The following is a 13,814-nucleotide window of genomic DNA, read 5'->3' on the forward strand; positions in this document are numbered from 1 at the left end:
GAACAGCCATTGCAGTTTTATGTTCCCTACGTATACCCAATTCCTCACAAAAGTCGCTGCCAGCTTTGTTGCTGCTGTACAGCTGTCTGGTGATCAGGTATTGCGTAGTTGTGGTTTACAGGCAAGGTACAACTCCACGCCGGTATTTGCACCATCGAGCGAAGGCTTCTTATTGAAGTTCTTGTGATTAGATGGCAGCCCGCCTGCTGGTCGACAAGCTGAGCAGCGACTCCCATCAATTACGAAAAGACAACGAAGAACCGCTGTCAGTAGAGTGTATAAAGCGATGCCCTGTTAAGCAGCTTAAACAAACCCTGGTAAGTTGTTTCCGAATTGAACCAATGTACGTTGAGCAAGAAAGACAAAACTGTTAAGATACTAACAGACATTTCATTCAAATGAAACAAAATTGGTCACACTTAAGGAATTTCAAGCAGACAGTTTTGTGCATTGGCGTTTTCTGCTACATCTATGGATATGTAATAACGAACTTGCGAATGTATCGAAGTATCTTGAGGTACATTTGGCAAGTATCGTATCGGATACAATTATCGCAGTAGTATCTTGCATCTGTATCTCAAATACTTCTTGCCTGAGTATCTTGTATCGTATCGCGATACAATTTCAAAGTATCTTTGCCCAGCCCTGGGTATCCTCTATCGAAATTACAAAGACAAACGCGGCAGAAACTTTGGCCAGGTAGTAATTCCAGCCGATTATCGGAAGGATCTGCTGAGTCTTTGCCACGATCACCCGTGGGCAGGGCACCTCGGAGTGAACAAAACTAAAAAGAGGCTGCCCCAGGAATTCTACTGGCCAGGTTGTTTTAGAGATGCACAGGAGTGCGTACAAACTTGTCAGACGTGCCAGAAGGCGGGAAAATTCAACGACAAAAGGAAGGCCCCAGTGGTAAAGGTGCCTATAGTTTCGGAACCGTTCTCAAGAGTTGTTGTCGATATTGTTGGACCCCTACCTAAGACCAAGGCTGGTTACAAGTACATATTTACTATGTTGTGTCCAGCAACAAAATTCCCTGAAGACATACGGCTAAGAGAGGCTTCTTCAGTGCAGGTAGTAGATGCCCTGTTGACAGTGTTCTCTCGCCTTGGTTTCCCAGCAGAGATACAATCAGACCAAGGGACAACTTTCACAAGTGCACTTACGACCACATTTCTTGAGAAATGCGGAATCAAAATTTTACACAGCTCCGTGTATCACCCACAAAGCAACAGTGTCGAAAGATGGCACGCTGTGCTGAAGAAAGTGCTGAGAGCGTTGTGCCATGAATGAAAAGTAGACTGGGACTGTTGTCTTCCAGGCGCGCTTTTTGCTTTGCGCACTGTGCCGCATGAAGAGACTGGGTTTGCTCCCGCAGAACTCGTGTATGGGAGAAACCTTAGGGGCCCATTGCAGCTAGTTTGTGAACTTTGGGAAGACAAAATGGTCGACAACAGTGTGGTGGAGTATGTAGTTGAAGTAATGGGAAGATTAAGTGAGACTCGACAAATTGTAAAGGCCAACTTGGAGGAAGCGCAAAAAGCGGCGAAGCGCTACTATGATAAGACAGCAAGAAAGAGGCTATTCGAGGTTGGCAACAAGGTGATGATTTTGTAGTCAAGTAGGCAGAACAAGCTAGAGGTCTTCTGGGATGGGCCGGCTGAGATAATAGAATGCATGTCTGAGGTAAATTACTTGGTAAGGTTACTCGGACGGAGGCAGGAAGAGCGAGTTTATTGTGTGAACTTGTTAAAGCCATACTTTGAAAGGAGGGAAATAGTGAGCATTGCCTTGAATCACTCTCAGGACGTTACTACGGAGGTGCCTTCCTTTCTCTGTGAAACTGTTCCGACTGTAGAACAAATCATCACGTACTCTGTGGATAAGAGTGAGCTGAACAATGAGCAAATTGAGGATTTAAGGAGAATCATAGAGGACTCCATTGAATGCTTCACGGAGAAGCTGGGTCGGACACACTTGGTGACACATGACATTGAACTAACATCAGAAGTTCCGTTTACATCTAAAACATATCACATGTCACCAAGGAATCAAGAAATCATGAAAAGTGAGATCAGCCGCATGCTTGAACAAGGAGTTATCAAGCCAGGAAGCAGCGATTACTGCTCTCCGCTAATGTTGGTAGAAGTACCGGGAAGGGATCCCCGACCTTGTGTAGATTACAGAAAGTTAAATGCGATCACTAAGGACGAGGTCTACCCTTTGCCGAACATTGAAGAAAGAGTGGAGCTGATTAGCAAGGCAAGGTTTATCTCTACTTTTGATTTAGTGAGAGGCTACTGGCAAGTACCATTAACTGAAAGAGCCAGTCGCTATGCAGCTTTTATCACACCTCTGGGTACTTTTCAACCTGTGACAATGAGTTTTGGCCACGCACCCTTTTGCTTTTCGAGATTGATGGACCGGGTATTGGAGGGACTGAGTGAGTTCGCGTTGCCCTACCTGGACGACGTAGCTATTTTTTCGAATGATTGGAGTTCCCACTTGGAACATGTGAGGAAAGTACTTGATAGATTCAGAGCTGCAGGCTTGACATTCAAGACAGAGAAGTGCCAGTTGGGGCGAACCAGTGTCACTTACCTGGGTCACGAGATAAGACGCGGAAAGCACGAGCCGATGAAAGCGAAGGTAACAGCAGTACTAAACTTTCCTAAGAAAGCTGTTCGATCATTTCTGGGAATGGCCGGATATTCTCAACATTATATACTGAGCTACTCCCAACCCACGAGTCCTCTAACACATAGTTTGAGGAAGACGGAACCGGAAAAGGTCACTTGGACTAATGCAAAAGAGGAAGCATTCTTGAAATTGAAGAATGCTCTATCCCTAGGACCAGTCTTGGCTTCACCTGATTTCAGTCCATCCTAAAGTGTGACGCTAGTAATCGTGGTCTTAGTGTCGTTCTTTCTCAGATAAACGAGCAGGGTGAGGAACACGCCGTGCTGTACCTCAATCGGAAATTGACCTCGCGGGAAGAGGCTTACAGCACATCAGAAAAAGAGTGCCTATGTATTCTTTGGGCTATTCAAAAACTGCGATGCTATCTCGAGGGGACCAAATTTACGGTAGAGTCTGAGATGGAGCTTTATTCTGCAAAAGTTGAACTTCAAAGTTAAATACAGAAAGGGAAGTGAGAACAAAAATGCAGATGGTTTGAGCAGAGGGTTCTATGTGGCTTAGGGGCAATTCTGTGGAACGGCCACATGTTTTTGTGTAACCTTGCACTATGTTATGTCTTGCTAGCTGAGAGCTGAATACACCAAAAAAAGAAGTCAGAAAAAGAACGACCAAGTGGTCTCAGTAAACTGCCTGGAAGCCAGGTCGTTTGTGTGCTGCCATTCCCAAGCGTTTGCGAATGTGTGTGTTGGTGCTCGTGTGTTTGTGAAGAGCAGTGTTTCTACAACATACACTCGTGTTTCCTTCTTTCGACCCTGAATCGGTGGAAGCAGCCTCGACGAAGGACTTCATCGGAAAGGGGGGGGGGGGTGAGGTTGTTGCGTGACAGCAGGTCCGCGGACTACGTCCGAGATATATCGCTGTGGCAGCCTTGGATGCCTTCACACAGTTTCCTTCCACCCCGCGAGCCGGAGACCGCCACGTCGGTCGTTAAACTGATGGTGAACAGACCGCGGCTCTTCCCTCGAATGGTTACGGGAAGCGAGAGGTGTTTGCCTGTCATCGCGCCTCTTGCTTTCGAACCGAGCGTCGCTGTGTTTGACCTTCGACCCCGGGGCCTGGCGCCTGGGAGGCTGCGGCCAGGTCACGTGATCGCCGTGGAGTCGGGAAAGCTTCATTGACAGAGAGTCTACCTCCGGCAGCCAACGAGACAAGCTGCTCTGAGAAACCGCTTGCATCCTCAAACGGGCCTGCGCCCCTGTGTTTCGGGTCGCGTAGTTAAATAAAGACCCTTCAATAACCTTCACCGAGTCCGGAGTCTCACGCATCCCCAACAGTCTTGGTGAGCCTTTTAAGCGGCATGTGTATTTTGGTCGCATTCTCCATTGTGCAACATTTTAGTGGACCTGTGATGGGTAGCAGGGATTGCACAAGGTGGCACATACCTGTTAGGGGGTTTCCTGTTCACGGAGCTACGACTGTGTAATGTGCAGTTTTGCTGTAAGAAAATTGACGTTTTATTGCGCCCTGTTTTTCTCCTTCCATTACTTAATCCTTGCTTACTCTTCTGTCGCTGGTGATGCTTTTGCCGAAGGGTTGCAAACCTGTGTGTGTCTATACTGCAGAATGCCTCTTAATAAATGAGTGCGTTCTTGGTAGTCAGTGGTCTGGCACGTGCTTTTAGAAGTGTCAACCATGGCTGTAACTAAGCACCGATATTCACTTGGACAAGTTTTGTGAATGGTGGGCCAGACACGGTATTTGACATGCGAGTCTGAAAATGGGCTTTTAGAGTATTAAAATCGCCGTAGCAGTAGTGCATAAAGTTTGTAGTCGCCGGAAACAAGTGTGAGTATAAAAAAATCCACGTGGAATCTCCTTTGGAAGTTGTCTAGGTGATTTCGAAGTGTTGAGCTCTACATTAGGACGCGGCTGTCCCTGGAATGCTGTTTTTAGGCGGCACTGGCATTCGTTGCTTCTTTGAAGTTTGCTGGTGGTGCCACCTGTGGCAAACGCTGGCGAAAACAAGATGCACGAGGCTCATAGAAGCTTTGCGCGAGCCACCCGCTCCTCCCCGTTTTTGCATTCCTTTCTTCATTTCAGTTTTCAGTTTTATATTTCTAATGCTGATGCTGCTCCACTATATCACCATAACATTTGTTACATTTTTTGTTGCTGTCCTTGCGTGCCATCTGCCGCATACTTTTCTTATGTGCGCGTTATCTGTCAACACAGATGAATTAAATCATGTTGCAGTGTAAAACAGTCTTGCTGCTTTATTGAATATCTTAGACAGTACAGCAATGATGCATATTATTGTTTTATGCTTCCTTGGCAAATTAAGACGTGTGCACAAAATGCATGTGCTTTTAGCTCAGTACAAGACTTATAAAACATTAGGATAACTGAAAGTTAAGTTTTTAACAGGTGCAGTATGGTTGCACAATGCATGCACGAAAGTACTAAAGTGAACTAGTTATCACATCGCGTTTTTTTTTTAATTTCCCAGACTCTATTACAATCATCAGGAACCTCAAATTGCATTATAAATGCATATTTATTAAAAAAGAAACTTGTGACTTTTCTCGATTTAGCCCCAATGGTCTGTAACATGAATTTTTAATTACGGAAGGCATGACTTAAATTTGAAGGGAATTATGCACCCTTGTAGTATATCTATCCCCCATATACTGCATTCCATCCCAAGCTAAGAAAAAAATGTCAAATCTACCCTCAAAACCGCAGTGTGGCTATCCTTCACCTGTGAAAGACAGTCATGATGGCTGGTTTTCGCTTAAACCACAAGTACTCCTCAGCTAGTGTAAATATAAATACTACACAAATTAGGACTTCAAGGTGCATTGTTGCTACCTGAAATGTTATGTATGGTTGAGCAGCAATGTCAGAATCCCTCACGAAAGTTACCAGGGTGTTCAAATTTCCGACATAAAACCAGCGACAGAAACTTGCATCTGTGTGGAAAAGTCAACTGCCTGAAACACTAGATAAAAGCTTCACATCACAAAAATGAGTAAGAGGTGTTGGCTGGATCATTTGTGCAAATTTTCTCTGGGAGGAACAGCAATGGCTGAGGGTGGAGCTGGCATTTTTTCTTAGGTTTTAACCGACTACAGATGCTACATTGGTACATAAAATGTGCATCAAAGCTTTACACTAGCGTAACAAGTGGCAACTGCTTACACATTCACTCACCTTTGTGGAAACAGTATTCCGATTGCATTGCAATATTAACAAATGCATGAATGATAATGAGACACTTATTACCACAGAGTGGTTGTAAGACGACGCGCAAGGCCATGATGTTAATGCCAACACAGATGTAGGGTTACAGTGCACTACAATATTCTAGCGCATTGTTGTATAAGCTGCAGTCATTTCAATGGCTCCGACAATGCAGCTCCACTCACCCTACTCAAGTCACCAAACTGTTGCGAACTGGAGGAACGCAGATTGATCACAGAAATTCACTCACTGTCACAGAAAACCGCCTTTTGGTGGGATGCCATCTTGTCTCACTTCTCCCCAAGACGAATTGACAAATGTGCACGGTTGAAGTGGCTAAAGGCATGCTGCTGATGCGGCTGATGTGATGACAGTTCAACAAAGTCAAGGCTCATCTTCCTACCTGTGGCCAACCCTTCAACACAGTTTGAACGTTGTGCCGCCCAAGGAAGCAGGCGCAACAAAAGAAACAGTCTAGCCAGTATCGTTGGTTGCGTTGTCATGCGCACAGTGCGTGCTATCATGGCAATGAAAAATGAATAAAAACAACAGGGAAGGAATATTTGAGGAGATGTCAAAGCATTGAAAGCACGGAGAGTTGTTGCTTAGTCTGTGTGGCACATTGTCAAGATGTGGTGCTAGTTTGGTTTTGTGCAACGGAAGCGTGAACTTTCAAAAATGCTTCGGATCCTGCGGCAATTTGGGAGATGGTGTGCAACTGCCCTTTTCTGGACACCAGCCGAGCCGAGCGGTGAAGGCACCGTACCAGCGCACAAGGCAGCCATCTTTGGTCTTCTCAGTAGTGCTCGTCAGAGTCTCGAACGGCCCCGTGGAACGTCTGCACTACAGCCACTGAAACGCATGCTTGGCATAAAAATTTCGCAAAGTTCGAATTTTCCTGATGTGTACACTGTACGGTGCCCCCTGCCAGCTTTGCACGTTGTCGTGCAGATGGCTTTTATTCCACTTCCATGCAATGCAACAAAGCCTTCGTAGAAATTATCTTTCTACATGGGCTTTTCACTGCGGGTACAATGCATGCATGTAGGGAACATATGTTCATAATATGGGGCCAGGGTTCAAACTCGAGCACAGAAGTGAAAGTTTATTTTCGATTTTTCACATTTCTTTATAGTGGCGGTCGACTCAGGTGACAGAGGGACGAACAGTTCTCTCATTGAGTCGGCACAGGAATCCTTACACATTTAAAAGGAATATGTGGAATGGCTATAAAGATTAAGATATTCTTGACAATTATTTGCCTGGACATGTACAGGCCGATTTCCATTATTGAAGTTTGTTTTCAATTTTAATGAGGTAGGGTTATGTGAACATTTTGCAACATCCGATATTATTAAATCACGAAAAATTTTTCGAAAATTGCCAATTTTTGTATGACGTGAAATGCTTCAGTGTCATGTTCAAAACAGAAAAATACTTGTAAGAATATTTTACAGCAGATAAAAATGCTTTATTCGTCATATTTCGCACCGTCATGTAATGCCCTATACCTGGGGCATTTGCCGCTAGAAATTTCTGCAGCTCCAGGAAGTAAGGATTCCATCTGAATTCCCGTGTACAAAATGTACTATTCCTCAATAGTTCAATTCAAACTATATGAGGCTATCATCCGTGTGGTAACGTTCAAAGCACGGCAGTGCACCATGTTCGTTTATCACGTGCGGGAAATGCAAGGTGCACATTTTGCCATTTAATGTGCACACACTCATTAAATAAAAGCACCAATCATGGAACCCATGCTGCAATCTGTGTTTTAAATTTGATAAGCTGGGCTCATGAAAAGCCACCTGAAACATTCCTGAAGAGCCATCACGAGCACAGGTCGTCATAAGCGCTTAAGAGTTTATGAAGGGGTTAATTGGGACACTTAAGTGCTTAAGTGTCCCAATTAAACCTACATAATGAAATTTGCAGTAGGTTTGGCTTGTCTGAGCAACATTGATGGCAATTACAAAAGACAACACTGGGTACAACATCAGAAAAATCAAAAACCAGGCAATTATACAATAGTATAAGTGGTTTCAAAAATTTTTTAGACACTTGTAAAAAGTATTTATTTTAATAATTGTCATACCCTCCTGTTTCGTTGTGTATGTGTCAATAACTCATTTTTAATACATTGTTGCATATTCTTGGACAGCCCCTATTTGGAGACGGAACCATCGGGCAAACGCCAGGACAAAGTCATTGCTGCAAGACAGATCCTGTAAGAGGGCTTTCATTACTTTACTCGGCAATGATCTTTGGCGTTATCACTCGTAACAACACAAGCCAATTTATTTCAGGACGACGTCACTGCAGATCCAGTATATGATGCAGCATGGGGCCTCACTCTTGAGTCGGGAAAAGCCGTAAAAACATCACCAGAGCCAGCGTGTGAGCCGGGTCACGTCACAGATAAATCTGTTCAAGTGCGACTACTGACCCACCATGAAGCATCACAAGCAAATGAAAAGAAAATTCTGTCCACAAGTGCTACACAAACAGAGCCTCAAGCTGTTTCTTCAGGTATGTCTCTGCATTCGCCGTTAGATAAAGGAGAAAGTCAACTTCGCCGCAAGAGCAAAAGAATGAATGCTATAGCAAGAAATCGAAATGTTATGCCAAGCTAGGCGAGCAGCTCACTGCTTTAGGGTTGTTGTTAACACGTCTTTAGTCATGTTTTTCCCCTCAGAGGGCTGCAGTGAGGGATCGGGGCAGGGATGGGAAAGAAACAATGGGGGGCCACAGTAAAATGGCAAGGCACAAAAGTCTTGGGAGCTTATTTTTGCTCTGGCTGTCACGCCCAAGGAGGTTTAAAAAAACTTCTGGAGTGGAGGTCCCCTATACGCGCCCACGCGAGCGGGTGAAGCCTGGGAAACCGGTTGGCAGCCATTTTGCTCCGGGCAAGAGGCAGCGCAGCTTGAGCGCGGACAGCGTAACTGTGAGCTTCCGCGGGGGCGTTTCAGCGTGAGAACTGGATAGTTAGTGTCACTTATTTGGCCGAATTTTTTTGTTGTCCTGCAGGATTGAAGAAGGCAGTTTTTTCCACCATAATACATGGGCTGAAGCGTGCCTGATAACACATAGAATTCGCTTCCAGCATTCCCGAAATAAAGCACATGGAGGAGTTAATAAGTGGTACATAAAATTTTATTCACCCCCGGCTTTTACACAATTTCAAAAGAAAAAAGAAGAATATACAATGTGGTTTATACGTGAATCGATAAAGCAACAAATCCAAAATAACTTCAAAATGCATCATAATGCACACAATCACGAAACTAACCGTATGAAACACGCGTCCTTAAAAACTAAACACAGCAAAAGAAAAGGTACAAAGGCAAACTAGTTGACCAGTTTGCTGCTGCTCTGGTTTATGCATAATGCAGACAATCACGAAACTAACCATATGAAACACGCACCCTTAAAAAGTAAACACAGCAAAAGAAGAGATACGAAAGCAGATTAATTGACTAGCTTGCTGCAGCTCTTGTTTACACTCGTCTATAATTTTTTTCAAAATAACAGTCCTTAATTGTCAGCCGTGTTCTTACTCCGCTCTGGGAGTTTTAAATGCGAGGCATTTCTTAGCGAACCTTTGGCACATTCAGCGTTTTTATCTACGAATCTATCTGCCTAGCCACCTACGCCGAGGTGCTCTCATGATCGCCTCCTTTACCTGGTGCAGACCAAAATCGGCATGGGAGGGTAAGAGGATTAGATGGATATGGCTGTCGTATCATGACATGAATAACGGGAAAATTCTGTCGCGTAGGTCGTCAAACCCTTTCCTCCAGACACGTGTGGCACATAGCCGTTTACCACTGGCCGTGGTGTACGGGTATGCGCCACACGTGATTGACAGTTTATATCTACCCAGGAACCGCGAGAACAGACATTGGTACTTTAAATGCGAGAGCGTTAAGAAAAACCGACATCGGCAGCGTTGACCCGACGAATGGAAAGAATAAATATTAAGATCACAGCAAGAATCTAACCCAAGCATTCTGCGTGGCAATCAAGTATTCTACCACAAAGGTACGTCGGGTATATAGACTGGTTCGGAAAAACAGCCTATGCAGGCGTAGTGTCTGTGCAACGTCAAGTGTGGTTGTGGTGCTGGCTATCTAATTTTGCAAGAAAGCAATGCACAGTATGTATGTACTCCTACGATAAAGGCGTCATATCAGATTAACGTCTGCGGTTCCAGTGTTGGCTCCGCTTTTATAGTAGTGTAATAAACATTACATTTATATTCCTTTGTTTCAGCACGCTATATTGAAGCATTGCTCGACCCAGAGGAATACATTAACGAAAGTTACGTATGATATCCACATGGTTGCACCATAATGTGCACTTACTTTCGATAATACTGACGTGTGTGTTCTAACGTGAGGACTGACGTTACGTTGCACCTCAAAGTTACCGTATAAACGCCAGTGTTGACGTGCCTGGTAAGCCCACGATGTGCACACAGCTACTACACTTACAAAAACAAGTTGATACACCTCGTAACGCTTGGCTCAAAGCCATAAAAAGAGCATAGAAGTACTCGCTGACTGCTTCGCATGAAACCGTTTCCCACAACGCGTGGGATCTGCCGAATTTTCTTCCGGTTGATTTCTTTTGAAATGTGGTGAAGCCTGACTTTACAGCGAAAGCTTTTATCAAATCACAACAGCTGTGGGATGGTTGTCCGCTGCCGCCGCCGGTGTCCGTAACTACCATCATGCGAAATAAGAAAAATGAAATAAATAAAAATAAACAGGCTCATATGGGATTTAAACCCGTGTCCTCTCCATGGCAGTCGAGTATTCTACCACAGAGCCACGCTAGTGACTGGAACTCCTTTGCAAAAACATCCTTACAGGCGTCATGTCGGGCAACGAATTGCGTTAAATGTGTAATATAGCGTGTCAGAAGAGTAAATAACGACCAGGCGTCACATAATGCTAATTTCGCAACGAGTGACCGGATCGTTAATTGCTTCAAATCCATTACAAAAGGCTCAGCCATAATTCTTCATCCAGGAACCACAGGCAGCATCAACAAAGTTCACATAATGCCTTACAGATGTGTAGCGGCACCTCGCTTATCCGCAGAAAGACGAATAATGGCATAGTGATTTATTCCGTACTTCACAAAAATTATGATTTGCGACGTAGTGGGTACCTTGAAAGTGTACTTGTATTAGTTTCCCCAAGAGAGTTTAGAACGGGCTCTAGAAAGGCCGCTCTTCCAGCTTTCGCTGTGACTGTGCTGCGCGCAGGCCTGGCGTTTTTTATATACAGCTTGGTAATCTTCGACAAATTGTAAATGTGGTTATCGAGTAGATCGCAGTCCAACAAGTGAGACATCCACAACACTCGCTTGTCACCAAAGGAGCGGAGAAATTCGCCCTCTGTGGAACTTCCGCGCGGGCTCAAGCGACGACCGACACGTTTTCTGCCCGGAGCAATATGGCGGTCGTCGGCTTCAGCGGCGGCTCGCCGCCTCCACTCCAGAAGTTTTTTTTCAACCTCCTTGGTCACGCCAGAGATGAAGCCTGATGCTTCATCTCAGATCAGTGGCTGTTGCCTTGAGGTCATTCAGGTACTTCTGTTGTGACCATCATAGCTCATTGGCGGCTGTGGCGATGCTGCGCCAGGTAGTATCTGGTCTTGGAAAGCGTTCGGGTCTGTATATCTGCCGTAGCAGTGCCTGCTGCCTGCTGCTGGCGGATATGGGAGCTTGAAAGAAATGTAGCTATATCGAATGTTTTGGATACTGTGAGAAATAGGAGCAACGGTAATGCTTGGGTTGGGCAATTGCATCCATGGGACCATACCAGTCCCTGTGTGTTTAAGTTTCTTGAGGTGCATTGCACGATATGTATTCAGGTGGTTTCGACTGCACGGATAGCATGGCATGCACTAGTCAGTGTCACGGCCGCTCGATCTCCCCCCTTTGGTGCAGCCCGCCGAATGCTCCTCTCCGCCTGTGAGAGTGGTAGTTTCTTTTCAACCCGCTGCGGTCGGCTATGAAGCTCGCTATCGGCGACGTGGGGGTTTCTCGCAAAGCTCCCTTCGACCACAGTGAGATATCTGCTCGGGCAGTTTCATGTGGTTCTTCTCGGTATTTTGTCATGCTTCACTTGAGACGCTCTCATGATTAGGCTGCAGTCAATTTAGCTGGAATAGGGGCAGATGACTGGATGAGACACATTAATTAGCGCAAGGAATAAAACGTAGGAAACAAGACGAAGACAAGCATTACTCGCAATTGTTTATTAGCAGGGAATGGTTCTTTATATATCTTCTTTCGTCATGCATGCGCATAAAGGAATAAAGTAGAGGCATTTGTGCATATATTCAAACTAGGGGTCCAGCAAAGTGACAAAAGGCTCACTAATAATTCTCCTCGCTTTGCTGGACTCCTAATTTGAATTTATGCGTAAACACCTCTAATGTACATGTGTTGCTTTATTCTTGTACGCGCATGCATCAACATAGGATATATATATTAGGAACCCTTTCCTCCTGATAAACAGTTATGAATAACACTTCCCTTCGTCAAGCTTCTTTCTTTCTTTTTTTTTGCGACATACACTTCTAAGGCGTAACATTTTGTATGTATATGTATGGCTTTTTTTTTTTTTTTTTTGAGAAGAGCCAACTCCAGAAACCAAAACTGTGCTAAATTTCATGGGAGCTTAAAGCGAGCCTCAGTATCTTCCGCTTTTAAAACAATTGTAATCACAATGGGGCAATTCTTCATCGGAACATGAACTCAAAAAGGCAGTTTCGAATAAAAATGAGCCATATCTCGCACATGTATGAATCAAACGTGAGTCAGACCAATTAAAGCAGCTCTGCGTCAACAATTGTGATCAAGACAATCAACGTGGCAGCATCCAACCTGTTCCATTAGTATTCGAGTTTCTTTGTTATCGTGCATTCATTCCACAATTAGTTTTTCTTGGGTGAGTTGGTAGTTACTCAAGGACATGTTGTTCGGCAAAACTCGAATATGATGAGTAAGAGCCTGACTTTTCTACTTCTTTCTGTCTCTTGGTGTTTCTTTTTCCAGTTTTGTTTCAAGTTTGAAGGCAATATCGTGTCTCTTTTTCACTCCTTCGCTCCAAGACAGTACATTTGAAATAGAAGTGAAGTGAAATGAAGATATTGGTTTAGAAGGGTGGCAGCTTGGGCTAGTTGGTATTTCATGATGATTGCTATAGCGCGAACTGAGGACTAGGACAACGAGACACACGAAGACGAGCGCCAACTTCCAACGTGTTTATTGTGCAGAATACGAAAATATATACGGCAACCACAGAGAACAACAACACATGACAAATGACGAACAATGCATAAGTATATTGGGCACCGATCTATCCCTTGAAGAATAACTGATCCGAAATGGTGCAGCATCAAACGAGCTAAGTAGAAGGGAGAGCTGAAGCATTTTTCGAAGGCATTCGATAGATGCCAAGAAGAAGAAAACGCTGCCAAGAGTCCAGAATGGTGTGCCTTTTGCCTGGAAGCACCACTTGATCGACAATTTTAGTCATCGCCATTATGCCCATGCAACAAAGTACGGCACAGAGGGAAGCACAGAGATAGCAGTAATTTTGTCCTGATATATTGCTATATAGTTGATTCGGTGCGATTTAGACTTATTTTATGAGCTAATTCAAGCACAAATGAAATGTTCCAATTTATAAGAGCCAATTCCAAATTTACTCCCGAATACCGACGATAGTGGGCTATATGGATTTTAGCCGCAGTATAGATTTGAGAAATTTGGTGACATGAGCACACTGGCAAAAGATTGTTGGAGCAGGCCCAACGGTATTGTCAGTAGCATAAAACTGCGTTTTTCTCAGTTCCAGTGGACTTGGCTCTTTTACAAAATAATAACGCCACATGTGTATTAGATGTGCGCCGTTAGAC

At 44.4% G+C, this 13,814-nt stretch overlaps 1 protein-coding gene and 1 long non-coding RNA gene across 10 annotated transcripts in view; one reads left to right on the forward strand and one right to left on the reverse strand.

Moving 5' to 3' along the window:
* Positions 1-13,814, forward strand: part of LOC119390669 (gastrula zinc finger protein XlCGF57.1-like) — a 691,222-nt gene that overhangs the window by 15,492 nt on the left and 661,916 nt on the right. For 4 of the 9 annotated variants that reach the window (XM_037658301.2, XM_049415089.1, XM_049415081.1 and 1 more), the window contains exons 2-3: positions 8,039-8,104; positions 8,184-8,406. The exons of 3 other annotated variants lie outside the window; for them this stretch is intronic. In XM_037658301.2, the coding sequence (XP_037514229.1) occupies positions 8,039-8,104; positions 8,184-8,406 (289 nt within the window). Of the gene's footprint in view, positions 1-8,038; positions 8,105-8,183; positions 8,407-8,904; positions 9,547-13,814 lie in introns of those variants that run through there. 2 more of the 9 variants (XM_049415093.1, XM_037658305.2) reach the window with 2 other exon arrangements.
* The window catches only part of LOC125758202 (uncharacterized), a 189,953-nt gene that overhangs the window by 14,949 nt on the left and 161,190 nt on the right, over positions 1-13,814 (reverse strand). The window lies entirely within an intron of this gene.

This window comes from Rhipicephalus sanguineus, chromosome 4 (genome assembly GCF_013339695.2).
Source record: "Rhipicephalus sanguineus isolate Rsan-2018 chromosome 4, BIME_Rsan_1.4, whole genome shotgun sequence".
Lineage (NCBI taxonomy): Eukaryota > Metazoa > Arthropoda > Arachnida > Ixodida > Ixodidae > Rhipicephalus > Rhipicephalus sanguineus.